The 16,089-nt window shown below is 40.6% G+C and overlaps 1 protein-coding gene across 1 annotated transcript in view; it reads left to right on the plus strand.

Annotated features, from left to right (window-relative positions):
* The window catches only part of LOC127430655 (actin-binding LIM protein 3-like), a 153,136-nt gene that overhangs the window by 89,760 nt on the left and 47,287 nt on the right, over nucleotides 1–16,089 (plus strand). Inside the window, exon 7 of the mRNA XM_051680585.1 lies at nucleotides 1,145–1,232. Within this exon, the coding sequence (XP_051536545.1) occupies nucleotides 1,145–1,232 (88 nt within the window). The remainder of the gene's footprint in view (nucleotides 1–1,144; nucleotides 1,233–16,089) is intronic.

A 16,089-nucleotide genomic window follows, 5' to 3' on the forward strand; every position in this document is an offset into this window, starting at 1 on the left:
TGTTCATTCAATTGATTTGAATGTTCTATCTAACAAAGACTTTTATTAAAAATATTTCTAAAGGTTGTAGTTTTTATGTATAACTTACAGCTGATGAACAATGAAATGGCAAGTCATGTAACATGCCATCCTCCATCTAACACTTTTTAAACAGCAACACTATAAATATTTTCTAATTTAATGTAATTATTATGCATGCAGCTTTTATAACCTTGTAGTAATTGAAATATTACATGGAATAATATTTAAACTTTTACACATTCATTTGTTACACTGCAGGACCATTTAAAATGATCTACTGTGACCATTTACAAGACATTCAGAAACTTTTGACATACTAATGAATTTTAACAGCTATGTGGCTCACTGACCACGTTTGCATGGACCGTTTATTATGTTTAAAGGCTCGAAATCAGTGCATGCATTTACATGAGCTATGCTCGTGGCTTTCTCTTTACCCCTGTATACCTGTACATGTGGCTTGGTCAGTAAGCAGCTTTCTCTAAGTAAAAACTAGAAAGGTAACAAAGCCTTGCCTGAAAATTACAAATATAGTTTTAAAATATTTAAAGTTTTCTGGTTTTACAGGCCATAGTATAAGAAAGAGAGACAGAAAAAAAAAAAAAAAGTCAGACAGATAGATAAATAGATCGGCCGATTTAAGGTTTACTGCGTTATGTCGTCATGGCAACAAAGTTGTAAAATTGGCAATGACTTTACACAGAAAAGGTTAGTAAGTGATTTTATCACACTGAAATCATGTTAACACTCATATTGTTTATTTCTTGTGCCTATACTTTTAAATTAGCCTCATATTAGATTAGATTAGCCTCATTCACTTCCATTTGTAATTAATCAATATTATGTCACAAATGTTGTTAATTGAGCTTAACTTGTATTGAACTCAGAATATTCCTTTAAATGTAATATGATATACCACCTGTCTGCAGCCCTTGTAAGATTATTTAGAAGCTCCAAACAGTATGAACATTAAAATAAACTGCAATCAAAATGAGGGACAAATTAGTTCCACTGGCCTGATTTAGCTTGAAACAGTTTTCGATTAGATTTGTCTTTCAGCCAATTTTGGAGTCTTCTTCAAAGTCTCAAAGTCTCAGTCTTTCTTTGGTTTTCTCTTCTTCAGACTGGAGGAAAGCACTACCACCCCACCTGCGCTCGCTGTGCACGCTGTCACATGATGTTTAATGAAGGGGAGGAGATGTACCTGACAGGTGGGTAGGTGCAGAGCTCACTTCAACCAGCTTTGCTCTGGAGCAGGTGCAATCTGAACAGTGCATTACATTTCTTGCATGTCATCTGATGTAAATGTTTTAAAATAGTCAATTAGGGCCTAAATGTATTCAAGCCTCCTTCTATCAAAGACGGATCAAAAAACTACTTTGACTCTACTAATTACTAGTAGTCATACAGCAAATGTTTTTATTCAAAGCGATTTCAAGTATACTTACTCTACTGGGACAATCTTCCCTGGAGTAAATTGAGATCAAATGATTTGTTCAAGGGCACAATGGTGATGGCTCATGGCTCTCTTCTTGTGGGGATTGAACCAGTATCTTTTTCATTACTGGCCCTGAGTTTTAGCCACTAAGCCATGGAACCACAGGCCCGTTTTTACAGGGTTTCAACCCCAGGTGAATTAAAGTCCATAATAAAGAGTGTGCAAATGAAGGGGATGGGGGAACAGATTCTTTATCCAACTGTTCATTAGTGAGTCGAAACATATTTTCTGCCAGAAATCATTTATAGATTTTCTCTGCAAGACATTCATTACAATATTAAGTGTCTTTACAATCAGATTATAGGTATGTGATTAATAATTTAGAAACAATATATGCATCTGTAACAATCAGGATGAATATACCAATATATATGTGTGTTGCTGTAGCTCAACTGGAAGAGCAAGGTCACATGTTTTTTCCCAGAGAACACACATACTGTTAAACTGTAGTGCATGAATATCCTGCTAAATGAAAAAATGTTTAACTGTTGTAAAACTTTACCAAAAGCACTTACATTAATTCTTCTGTTAAAGCTTGTGTATTATTTGAGCTGTAAAGTTGTTTAAATCATTGTTTTTACAGTCGTTTTAGGGTTTGCAGTGTTATGCATACTTGCCAACACTAGCGTAAGGTTCCCATTTTTGTATTTGTTTTTGGGAACTAATTCCTAACGTTCTAACAATGTTCTCTTTAGTTTTTATATTTTATAACCATAAACTAACGCTCACAGCATGTTCTGGGAACAGAAAATTGTTAGCTGGGTTCCACTGTTCTCCCGATTTACAATTTCTCCTGATAAACTCACCATTTTCCGCATCCACATTTTTCTCATCAGAATGTATTAGATCTCCAGGTAGGGTTGCCAGCTGTCCTGTAAAATACAGCATTGTCCTGTATTTAAATATGAAATGATGCATCCCGTATCTAATTAATATGATGCAATTGTCCCATAAGCTGATCAGACTGAGCAAAATCGTTCAGATCATTAATTTAACATTGATGTAAGTTGGAAATGTATGAAAAGGGGTCATCTGTAAAGTCCACACATTGTGCTGAAACATGCTAATACTGTGGAGGGTGTGGTAAGGGACCTTCTGAAAAGCCCACACAATGTGCTAAAGCTGTGGACTTTATTGAAAAACAGACAGTTCAATATAAATGTTAAAATAGATGTACAAAATTACACAGATCCAACAATGTATGAATACAATCACTGAGTCATAAAGACAAGAAGTACAGGTGAAGGAAAAAATAAATAATTAAAATGAAATAAAAAATATCGTAGAAATACATATAAACGATGGGTTACGTAATGTAATCCCGGGTTCTTTGATCACTATGGGAATCCCTTTGGGCATGACCACTACGGAAGCTCCTATGACACCACGTCTGTCCTTGACAGACAGGTCGGCCTGTAACCAGGCTCCGCCCCACCTATATCTCCTAGGTCGACCCCTACAGAAGTCATTATAGAGAATTTTCTTCCCATGCCTGTGCAAGGAGCGAAGTGTTGGTGAAACACCTCACTCTGTTATCAAAGAACTCGGGATTACTTTACGTAACCCATCATTCTTTTTCTAACTTCGCTTGGTGTTTCACTATGGGAGATATAGACTACTCCCGGATTGCACGACATATTACAACCATATAACAGTTAACAACTAAATGGGTTCCGACATACTGGCTCCTAGCACCGCATGCACTAAGGATGACTCAGACACATCCAATCTGTACAACTGCACAAAAGTGTGTGGCGTAGCCCATCTTGCCGCCGATATCCTGAACAGAAACTTCCTTAAGTTGGGGCCACGATGTAGCCATACCCCTTGTGGAGTGGGCTCTCAAGCCCACTGGCAGTTGAGAACCCCTGAATCTGTATGCTATAGTCATAACAAGTTAATTCTAGTTGAGAAGTTGAACTATCTCCGTTACCCAATGTTTGGATGGCCAATGTGGGGCTATCAGAATTAATGACAAGCCCTGCTCCCTCACTCTGGCTAGAGTGGGGGAGATTAAGCTCAGAGGAGGAAATGTGTAAAGAAGGACATTTGGCCATGGGTGGGCTAAAGCATCCACACCCAGTGGTGTATTTCCGTCCACTAGAGAGAAATACAGAGGACATTGAGCGTTTTCCTGTGAGGCGAAGAGATCTACGGCAGCCTGACTGTACCTCTGCCATATCTGATCCACCACCTGTGGATGGAGTCTCCACTCTCCATACAGAGGATTTCCCCTGGACAATAAATCTGCCCCTCTGTTCAAAATCCCCAGAACATGAGTTGCCCTGAGGGATAAGAGTCTTATTCCGCACCACATGATCAGTCTTACGGCCAATTGATGCAGTTGAAGGGAACGTGTGCCTCCCTGTCATTTGATATAAGCAACCACCGCAGAATTGTCTATTTTCACTAAAACATGCTGGCCCCTGATGGAGCTCAGAAAGTGTTTCAGTGCTAAAACACTGCCAGCAACTCCAAGTAATTTATATGCTTGTGAATTAGATGAGGAGGCCACACACCGTTCACAGTCCTGCCCATCAGAGTTGCTACTTCTAGTCCCCACCAGCCTCGCTCTTGCTACCATGGCTGCTGCAAAGCACTGCCGAGCTGGCTGAGAGGGTGGTCGTGGCACTTGCTTGCATGGTAAACAAAGGTTAAAGGCCTCGTCCTCCTGTTTCCTGAGGGTGCTGGTTTCCCTCATTTTCTTGAGCCGGCCCGAACAGACACTTAGTTGGATCGTAAGCTGCGTCCATGATTTACGCTTTCTGAGCATCACCCAAGCCTGACAGGTTTAACCACAACGCTCTCTCACCTGACACGGCCAAGCCCATTACACGGTCACAGCCCTGAACTGCACCCTGGGAAGAGTGCAGAATTAAATCGTTCACCACACAAAGTTCATCCCAGAGTACCGGGTTCAGCACTCCAGTGTCTAGTTGTCACCCCATCTCCTCTAAAATCTCTGCCTGGTATGCTGACAATAAAGAAACTGGGTTCAGTGAGCACACTGACTGCACCGCATATTTATACATCCTCTGATAGATCGACATGGTCAGCCGTTCCATCTTAATTGGCAGTGAATTTGAAGAAGAAATAGAGCGCCAGTTCGGGTGGAGATGATAGGCCACTGAAGACTCTAACGCTGGAGGTCCGGTCAACCCCAGCTCCCCCATCCCCTGAATCTCCAACTTAGAATATCCCTTGGCATGGAACTTGCTCTTAAAGGGGCTAGACCAATGGCGGGACATCTCCTTCATGCACACCGGCACGGTGCGCATGAGTTGTCTCGCGGTGGGTTGAGGAGGCGGCAACCTTTTCCTGATGTAAAGGTCCCTCTCTGCTCCTTTGGTGTCCTGGGCTGCAGGCCAAGCTAAGCCTAACTTCGCCACAGCTCGTTTAAACACCTCATGCAGGCCTCTGTCCACCTGAGAGGCTGAGTCAGCCGTGCTAGGGGGTCTAGACTGTTGGGCAGGGAAGGGGGTATTGTTCCTACCATTGTAATTTAATAGGAGATAGGCTGAAGAGAATAGCTTGCCTTGACGCGGACACTATTCTACATTTTATTTGAGCGAACAGCTAAAAAAACTCAACTTTTTAAAGATGTCACTCAACACAATCCAGTCCAACCAACCTCGCTTTTGGTGACAGATTCCAATGATGGTCCATCCGTTGAACAGTTAAGCGAAATCAGTGGAAAATCCGGATGTGCTGAGAGAGCTTGCTGTAGTCCCTCATGGGAAGAAAGCGCGAATGACTTCTGTAGGTGTCGACCTAGGAGATATAGGTGGGGCGGAGCCTGGTCACAGGTCGACCTGTCTGTCAGGAGCTTCTGTAGTGGTCACGCCCAAAGCGACTCCCATAGTGAAACACCAAGTGAAGTTAGAAAAAGAACCATCACAGTATGTATAAATAAGAAAATGAAGATAAATAATCATAGAAATAAAAATAATTATATTTTTATACGTCATGGGTCAGGAAAGTTCTCTGCATATAAGGATGTGGGAAGAGACCATATGAATACATTTCTTGATATTATTCATGTTCACTGCAGTATTACTGACCAGCACTGCCACTCCCTATATGCATATTACATAGTCTGGGCACCATCCTACCCTAGGATAGCACAAAAACATAAATATAAAATATCTCCCTATTTTTAACAATCCAGTGTTGGCACATATGGTTATGTCGTCATGGCAATGAAGTTGTAAAATTGGCTATAACTTTACACAGAAGGTAAGTAAGTGATTTTATCACACTAAAATCATGTTTTACACACATATTGTCTGGAGTCTTGTGGCTATACTTTTGAAACAGTGTGTATTTTAATGTCTACAGTTTAGCCCTATTCACTTTCATTGTAAGTATATCACTGTAACTCATATTTTTGCTTTTTGTAAGAAAAGAAGGGACACGGCGAAATGTTTTTTGTGTGTGTGTTAATTAACATTATCCAAGTTTGTTCAGTAGTTCCTATGTTAATGTAATCTTGTGTTGAAGCAGTAAATGTATTTGGCTTGCTGTCCGTATACTGGAGGGCTCAGAGCTCGAGACTCGACTCAAGTCCTGATTACCCCCAAAAAGGCATTAAGAAGAAATAACACTACCATGACTATGGCAGGAAGTATTTAGGACAATAAGCCAGCAACAATTCTATTTGGCAAATTGGCTTGGTAGATGCTTCTGAATTGTTTTTCCCAAAAAAATATTTGTACAGAGGGAGTGCTTTAAGCATTTGTTTGAAGGTGCGTTCTTGTACGATTGCTAGTCAAGAGGGCTATGCTGCGATTCGAACGAAAGACCACCACTCATCGTAGAAGTGGGTGGGCTCACAGTATGTGAACAGGGAAGGTGAAAATGATAATTGGCTCGTGCTGCGTTACAAATGGGAGACTGTTCTAAGAGAGAGAGGTTAAGCTCACGGCTTTTGAACGGGTAAACCCAGCAAGCAGTCGAACGGGGAAGGTGAGAATGAGAGTTGGCTCGCACTGTGTTCGAAAGGGAGGGCTCACACTGCGATTTGAACAGGAGACGGCTCTATAAAGAGAGAGCGCTCATGGCATTCGAACGGGTAAGCCCTGCAAGCAGTCGAACAAGGAAAGTGGGCACTAGTTGGTTATGCTGCATTCGAAAGGGAGGGCTCTCACTGCGATTCGAATGGGAGACTGCTCTATAGAGAGAGCGTTCACGGCATTCGAACGGGTAAGCCCAGCAAGCAATCGAACGGAAAGAATGAGAACGAGAGTTGGCTTGTGTTGTGTTCGAAAGGGAGGGCTCACACTGCAATTCGAATGGGAGACTGCTCCATAGAAAGAGAGCGCTCACGGCATTCGAACGTGTAAGCCCAGCAAGCAATCGAACTGGGAAAGTGAGAACGAGAGGAATGGGACTTGTTTGCGGGGGTAGCCTCACTCAATAGGCTAAGGAAGTGAAAGGTTAGTTAAGAATACAACTTTATTACGTTTGTCATGGCAGGGCACTGCTGCGGCAGTATCAAAATGCGAAAGGGGAGATGCTGTGGCATAATTGAGAGAATGCGGGCAGTGCTGCGGCAGTATCGAGCGTGGGCGGGTGCTGCAGCACATTATCTGGTGGGGCAATGTGGCTGCAGTATCAATGTGTAGGGCACACATAGTTTATCACATTTAGGCACACCTTATTGTGTGTCGGGCTCATTTAGACCATGAGCAAAGGAAATGCCAATGCCACGGTTAACGGGAAAAGCTAAAAGGCTCTTAACACTACACTCGAACAGGAGAGCTCATAATGCGTTTCGGATGGGAGAGCCCACGGAATGAATGACGTGAAATCTCACACTGCATTCGAATGGGAGAGTCCACCCTGTGATTCGAACGGGAGAGCCTGCATTGTGGTTGAACGGGAGGGCCCACACTGCGATTCGAACAGGAGAGCCTGCAACCAATGCGCTGAGGTTCACACTGCATTCGAACAGGAGAGCCCACACTGCAATTTGATGGGAAACTCTGCATAGTGTTCGAACGGGAGGGCCCAAACTGCATTCGAATGGTGGGTGGCACAGAGTAAAGAACCTTGCTGAATAGTGGTTTGATGGGTATACATTTGAGCTGTGCCCCTCGAGTTGTGGGAGATTTAGTGGCAGGCCCTGAAAGGTTCCGCAGTTGCAGCACCTGGAAAAAACACATTTGCGCTGCTTTGCGGTGTGGTGGAAGTTTGTCGCATGGTCCGAAGGACACTGCAGTTGCGGCACCTGAACAGCACGTTTGCGCTGCTTTGCGGTGTGGTGGGAGTTTGTCGCATGGTCCAAAGGACACCACAGTTGCGGCACCTGTACAGCACATTTGCGTTGCTTTGTGGTGTGGTGGGGGTTTGTTGCATGACCCAAAAGACGCCGCAGTTGTGGCACGTGGACAGCACATTTGTGCTGCTTAGGGATGTTTTGAGCCAAAGACAGAAGCACCGCAGTTGTGCTTTCTTAATTAAAATGGTTGCCATCTTTGGCTCCATGGTAGGTAATGGTGAAGTCTTGGAAAGACACCTAGATAGAGAAAGTGAGAGGTAAACCTGTGTACAATCCAGTGACAGGAATTTAAATGAGCTCTCTCAGAGACCTGCTGGAAGTAATATTGGTGAGACCCTGTGGAAGGCACAATTTCGGGCGTTGCTGTAGAAAAGACAAAATAATCATATTTAGGTGAAACTTTAGATAAAAATGTGCTAGGGAATACAGTATATCTTCATAAACAATGTGAAAAAATAGCATAAAATGATCTGAAAAATAAGAGCTTTGGCTCTGTACTGCATACAGATATGCATGGACTTGCAATCATCATTGAAGGATTCACTTTAGGCCATTCGCTCTTTAGGAGTATAACTGTCGTCTGTAGTACAATATACTTCTTGCACAGGAAATGCATCGCATAGCAATAGGTGTGAATTTTCTGTTTAACAATTTTTTATTGATTCACATAAATGTACCTCATAGAACAAAACATATATACATAGAATCAAACTTAACCCCAACTATTACTCCTCCCCCTCCCAATCCCACCCTAACCCCAGCAACATAAGAGTGGTCTTAAATGGCATAGACACACATGCACACACATAAAAAAAAAATACATAAAAAAATAAAAAATAAACAAATTAAAAAAAAAACACAACAACAATAATCACACATCCACAATGACAAATACCTGCCCCATTTCTCCACGAACACTTTATACCTCCCCGTTCCTCTGAAAGTAACTTCCTCAAAGGCCGCCACCCTTCCCATCTCCGAGCACCACTCCTGAAATGAGGGTGCTCCAGCCAACCTCCAGCCCCTCAAAATGATCTGCCTGGCGATCATGACACTGGTTAAGACCCAATTCTTTATGTGTCAACTTACAATGTCAGTGACCGCCCCATCACCCAAGATACAGAGTCTGGGGCAGAATGATACCTGAATACCTAACACCTCGCATACCAGACTCTGCACCTTTAACCAAAACTTTTGAATTTCCACACACCCCCAAAAGACATGGGTTAAATCTCAATACTCTGATTGGCATCTCCAGCAGGTGGGTGTGTCTTTAAGACCAAGCCTATACAATTTAGAGGGGGTCCAGTAGAACCGATGTAAAATCTTGAATTGTATAAGGCGCACCCTTGCATCTCTAGATGCAGTTTTTATGTTTTTTTAAATCCTAGCCCATTCTCCCTCCTCCAATTCCAGGTCTAAATCCCTCTCCCATAATCTTTTGAGAGTGGCTGAGACTCTCCCAGACTCTGAATTAATAAGGAGTAATACACTGATGCCTCATGGCCTTTTCCAACAGCAGAAATCACCTCCCCCAGAGTATCTGCCGCTCTAGGGGGGTGTATGCTATTCCCAAAAATAGTACAGAGCAAGTGTTGTAGCTGAAGATACCTAAAAAACTGAGATCTGGGGATCCCAAAATATTGAACCAAATTTTCAAAGGATCTTATCACACCACTCTCATAAAGATCACCGAGTGTATTAACCCCCCTCGCAATCCACTCAGACCAACAAAAAGGGGACTTATTAATGCATAGTTTGGGGTTTAGCCATAGGCTCGAGGCAACATTTAGATAAATATCTGAATTAAACACTCTGGACACTTTTGTCCATACTGAGTGCAAATGTGAAATAATGGGGTGTGATTTAAGGAAGGCGCCCGGCTGGAAGGCCGTTACTGGACAGTACGCCGTCAAAGCCAAAGCTTCGGATTTAGACCAAATGACTTTATATCCAGAGAACTTGGAAATGGAATTAATAATATAAACAATATAATGACTCCCTTGCTCTTACTTGAGCCAGCACTAAAGAAAACATGTCCACCCCATATCTTCCCAAATTTTTCAGCTTCCTGCAAGGAAAGATGCGTTTCTTGAAGAAACACTGTATCACATGCTTCTAGTCTCAAGATCTTCAAGCTTTTCAAGAACCCGTTTCAGATCAGCTTTGGTCGCGGGCGGATTAGCGGATGATTCCCTCTCCGAAGACTCCAAATAATCGATTCGTCTCTCAACATCAGTCACTCTTGTAACTATCTCAGAGAATTTTATTTCCATCGCCGTAATCGATCGACGTATTACAGCGAGATCCTCCAAGTCAGCAAGAACCTTCGTCAGCATCACCGACATGTTGGACAACTGACGCCTCTCCCGCCGCACCATCTAAATCGAGTCCCCGGTCTGTAGGCCTGTTGGGGCTTTCATCCTGAACACGTAAGTGTCTTTTAATGTCTCCAGAGCCAGAGGATTTTGACTTCTTTGCCATGTTTTACCTCAAAGAGCAAATGTGTAACTGGGTGTATCGAATTTCACCAGATTATAACATGAGAATAATTAAAAATTAGCAAAGTGCGCAGAGCTCGTTGCTCACACGTCTGCTTCTTGCAGACGTGTTATATATATATATAACACTTAATGTGGTAGCCGTCAATACTGTTAAAAACAAAGAGCTGTTGTGGCAGCTTCTGTTGAATAACGAGACTTTTTGGATGGAAGAGCTGTTCTGGTGGAGCCGAATGCTTTGCAGGGAAGTTGCATCCGATGATCCGTCTGCCTGGGTCTGTTCGTGGGGAAATGGGCAGGGCTGAATGCCGGAAAGACTCTCATGTCAGGAGAGTTGTCACATGAAGCAGGTAAGCAGCGGCTTATATACTCCTGCTCGTGGGCTATGATTTTTCAGATTAAAATTAACATGCTCCTCCTGAACCTCTGTTAATTAACTCCATTTAATGGCACAAGCATAATAATAAGGACATTAAATTAGGATTCTGATTAATTTCACTTCTACAATTATGATTAAACAGATAATTTCCAAATTATCTCATGTCCAACACTTGTATAAAAAAATGGTTGGCCACTACTTTTTTGGGAAATCCACGTGATGTTCTCAGTTGATTGATGGTCTTGGTGCTCTACAGCTGCATATTAATGGATTTCTGAAACATATTACTTTGAAGATTTGCTGAGTTGAACTTTTTATGGCATTGATTGGATTGATATTAGCTATATATTATAGTCACAGAGCCAAGAAGGATTTGAACAGACGCCAGGAGCTGTATATTACAAGCTTTATGCACAATGCCAGCAGAATTTGATACCTAGAATGAAACAGTCAGATGCAGGAAATCAGATAAAGCAGTGGCCAGTATTTCCTGGTATAATGCTGTTATGTAAAGTCCAGTCTCTCTTTAAATTATTTTATCTTTACTTTATTTGGCACCATACATAAGGTGTGACTTGTTTATAGTGTGACTTGTTTATATGTGTGTAGACATATTGAGAGAAATATCCCTGCAGCTCTGCTCTGATATATGGCCCTCTGTGATTCAGTGTTGATAAGTGGGAGTTGTTTGGAAGTGCTCATCCACAGACTCATCTCTTTGATCAGGCAGAGTGATTTATGAATACTAAGGATGGTACAGCACACTGGGGGAGAGTTGCTGTCTCTTTAGGGCCCTTGATTCACTTTGAATAGCTTGAAAAACTCCCAGGTTTATGCACTATTTAGAACTGAAATAAGAATGCCTTTTAAATGTCACTTTAGCAAATAAAGAGCAAAAAGAATGCAGAATTGTGATTTCAAATGTTATATTTTAGGAAGTAGAATAAATTAAAAGAAATGTGGATGTAAAAGAAAAATGTATGTAACTGCTGTGAGTTTAGTTGTGTTATCTCATAGCATATGGAGTATTTCCAGAAACATAAGATGATATTAATAATCAATGTCTGAAGTTCCACAGATAGAAATATGCATTTAATTTAAACACTGTATATAGTTTGTTTTATTAAAAAAAAAAACAAAAAAAAAAACACATATTTCAATACATTCAATTTTGATATCAATATTTATATATGTAAAGTCATCTGACAATAATATGCTGTGGGGCAACATTCTGTTTTGACGTCTTTGTTATTTAGAGAAACACTGTGTCAACTGAGGAAAAATAATTATTCTACATATCAGGGATAAGTAGGCTAAATAGTATAATTAATGATGTGATAAATTATGTTTTGACTAAAAGATTGTGTTGGACTTGGTGTTGGGGAAGCTACGATAGCTTCCCAAGCTACAACCTACTCATATCTGCACACCATTGGTGTAATTTCCTTCTTAAAAATGAAATGATCTTTATATCCAGTGGTTAAATGCTGAGGTAGACCGCTCCATCTTCAACTGGCAGGCTAGTAGCGAATATCTGTCCTGAGTGCAATACACACAACCCTCCCCATCATTTCCGAAAACACTTGAAGATTTACCGAACGAATATCAGCGGTGTGCTGAATTAGAATGAACAATGTAAAAGATTGAAAAAAGAGAATGATTAGGATGATCAATAAATTATTTACAATTTGCCGCCGTTGCCTTGTTAATATGATATCATGTAAAATATAAAAAATTAACTGTAGTCTGATTACGAGAATTTCAAAATGTAATTTAATCCAATTACAAGTACTTGATTTTTGTAATCTGATTAAGTAATTCAGATAACATGTAATCCACTACTACCCAGCACTGCAAATAACAAGTAGTATTTTATTCAAAATGTTAAAATATGCCATCTACTCTCTTTCCCATAGGGCTGGGCAATATGGCTAGAAAAATTATATCTCAATATTTTTCCTATTGATGATATTCTATATATATCTCGATAATTATATTTGCTCTGAAATGGCTCTAAAGTTATTTTTTATAATCAGAGGAACCATCATGATCGTTTAATTTAAAAAGTACAAAACAAGTAACTAAATCTTGTAATTTAGAGCAACAATAAAGTTTATTTGTATTTCAACCCATTTTGTAATTCAATACAACACCGTGATAATACCATATACCGTGATAATACCGTATACCGTGATAAAAGCAGTTAAACTACAATCACTCTTTTAAAATGTAGTAAGTTACACTACAGTAGCTAATAACATTGAAGCTATTTAAAGAAGAACATATTTATAGATATATAACCAATGAATTATATTATCTAATTCAGATTGCAGAATTTAATTTGGGTGACATTCCCTTAAAAAATTAACCATGATTTTACAGTAACCAAAATGTAACCATGGTATTTGTAGTAAAATCATAGTAACCACAAAATTGACCATGGTTACTACATAAATTATTATTACTATAGTAAAACTATGGTTACTGTATGGACACTTTAGTGTTACTGTGGTAAAACTAAAATTAATTGTATCAAGACCATAGGTCCTGAAAAAATATTTGGTTATGACTGTAACACTGGTTCCCTTTCAAGTTGGTCACTCCGACGCTGCGTCAGTAGCTGACACTATGGGAATTCCTCGCAGGAGTGCCGATATCTGAAACCATTTACAATCATGCCAATCTCATAGGAAGAAGATGCTTGGCGCTCCACCCCAATGAGTGCGTTATCGCGGGCATATAAACCAGAACAATGTGCCATTTCATCAGGATTTTTCAACTGAAGGGAAAAGCATCTCTCAGTCCCTTAACAATGAGAAATCAGTAGAGCATCTCATTCCCTCTTTTAAGGGAACCAAGGTTACAGTTGTAACCAAAACATTACCTTTTTAATATTCAACACTGCGTCAGTAGCTGACGTTATGGGAATCCTATACCATTACACCTACTGATTCACACGAACAAAGGCAATGCCCACTAGCCAACAGGGTAGTGAAAAAGCACTGACATAACCTCCCCTTGGTGGTGAAAATAGGAAGGAAGGACAAATAGATTTTTTTTGTTAGAAGTATGACAGTGACTAGGGATGTACCAGAAGACGAATACCTTTTTCGCAAATGTACGAATAATGACTTCAAAATGAATAACGAATGTATCTGAATAATAAAAATATATATATTCTTTAGACTGATTATACAAGAAGCACAAGGATAAAGCGATATTTTAAATAAACATATCCAAAATTTCAAAAATATTATGAGAATGTGAAGCCAATATTACTAAATTACTAATAATTACCTTATTAATGTAAATGCATAAGGTGTGATTTCAAATTGAATGGCCGCAAACTCAACTTCATTTGCAGTCGTTGTGCGCGTCTCAAAAATCTAAGCTTGTCAGGAGTAACTTTTTTTTAATTTAATTTTTTTTTTAATCCCCTTTTCTCCCAATTTGGAATCCCCAATTCCCACTACTTAGTAGGTCCTCATGGTGGCACAGTTACTCACCTCAATCCAGGTGGCAGAGGACAAGTCTCAGTTGCCTCTGCTTCTGAGACAGTCAATCTGCGCATCTTATCACGTGGCTCGCTGTACATGACACCTTGGAGACTCACAGCACGGGAGGCTCATGCTACTCCCCACGATCCACACACAACTTACCACACACCCCATTGAGAGCGAGAACCCCTAATCGCGACCACAAGGACGTTACCCCATGTGACTCTACCCTCCCTAGCAACCGGGCCAATTTGGTTGCTTAGGAGACCTGGCTGGAGTCACTCAGCATGCCCTGGATTCGAACTCACGACTCCAGGGGTGGTAGTCAGTGTCAGTCCTCGCTGAGCTACCCAGGCCCCCTGTGAAGTGTAACCTTAACTAAGACACTATATACATTTTCCAATTCTTGCAATGTCTATGTTAATGTTTTATACAATTCACACATAATGAAACCCATGCATGCATTAATAAACCAACCTGAGTGTGATGTAGAATTCTTGACCTGTGATGATTTTACAGTGGAGCTCGTCTGTCCATTGACCACATTTATATCCACATCACCGATTAAGGTATTTATCTGGTTAAGCCTTTATTCCAAAAAAAGTTTAAATGCTCCATAGAGGTTTAAATACTCCATATAGTATAGTGTACATCTTTTCAGAATATTCCTGCACACGTTATTACAGATAAACTTAAAGATGCTTGTTCTTTTTCCACTATTCTTCTGGAAATATTAAAGAGGCTCACTCTTGCCATTTGTTCCAATGCCTTTCTCTAATATTGCACCTGTAATTTAACTAAATAATGATGTCCTCCACATTAAAATACATTCAGTGACCACTTTATTACGTTTACACCTGTACACCTACTTATTCATGTGATTATCTAATCAGCCAATCGTATGGCAGCAGTGCAGTGCATAAAATCATGCATATACTGGTCAGAAGCTTCAGTAAATGTTCACATCAACCATCAGAATGGGGAAAAATTGTGGTCTCAGTGATTTAGATCGTGGCATGATTGTTGGTGCCAGACGGGCTGGTTTGAGTATTTCTGTAACTGCTGATTTCCTGGGATTTTCACACACAACAGTCTCTAGAGTTGACTCAGAATGGTGCGAAAAACAAAAAACATTCAGTGAGCAGCAGTTCTGCACATGGAAACGACTTGTTGATGAGTGAGGTCAATGGGCCAGACTGGTTTGAGCTGACAGAAAGGCTACAGTAACTCAGATAACTCCTCTGTACAATTGTAATGAGCAGAATAGCATCTCAGAATGCACAGCACGTTGAACCTTGAGGCGGATGTGCTACAACAGCAAAAGACCATGTCAGGTTCCACTTCTGTTAACCAAGAACAGAAAACTGAGGCTGCAGTGGGCACAGGCTCGCCAAAACAGGACAGTTAAAGACTGGAAAAACATAAACTCGTCTGATTAATCTCGACTTCTGCAGAGGTATACAAATGATAGGCCCACTTCAGTTTTCTAAAAATGAGAGATGTCTGTTGGACCCTGAAGAAAAATTCTGATAAAATGGCACTGTGCTCTGGTTTCCATGCCCACAGTGATGTGCGCATTAGGGTGGGAGTGCTAAACACCATCTGCCAATGAAATTGGCGTGAGTGTAAAGGGTTCCAGAGATCAATACTCCTGTGAGGAGTTCCCATAGTGTCTGCTACTGACGTGGCGTCGAAGTGACCGCCTCGAAAGGGAACCGTGGTTACTACAATATTATTTTAGTAAAGCTATGGCTAATTTTCGTAAAGTTTAAAAAGATATTAAGAAACTAGAAAACATCTTATTTTATATAACTGAATCAAAATATAGTGATAAAGTGCAGCAATTCACCAGTGGTGTAGTGGGATCTGAAGATGTGGGCAAAGTTTATCAAGGGTTCAGTCAATATTTTCAC

The sequence above is a fragment of the Myxocyprinus asiaticus genome, chromosome 40 (assembly GCF_019703515.2).
Source record: "Myxocyprinus asiaticus isolate MX2 ecotype Aquarium Trade chromosome 40, UBuf_Myxa_2, whole genome shotgun sequence".
In the NCBI taxonomy this organism is placed as follows: Eukaryota; Metazoa; Chordata; class Actinopteri; order Cypriniformes; family Catostomidae; genus Myxocyprinus; species Myxocyprinus asiaticus.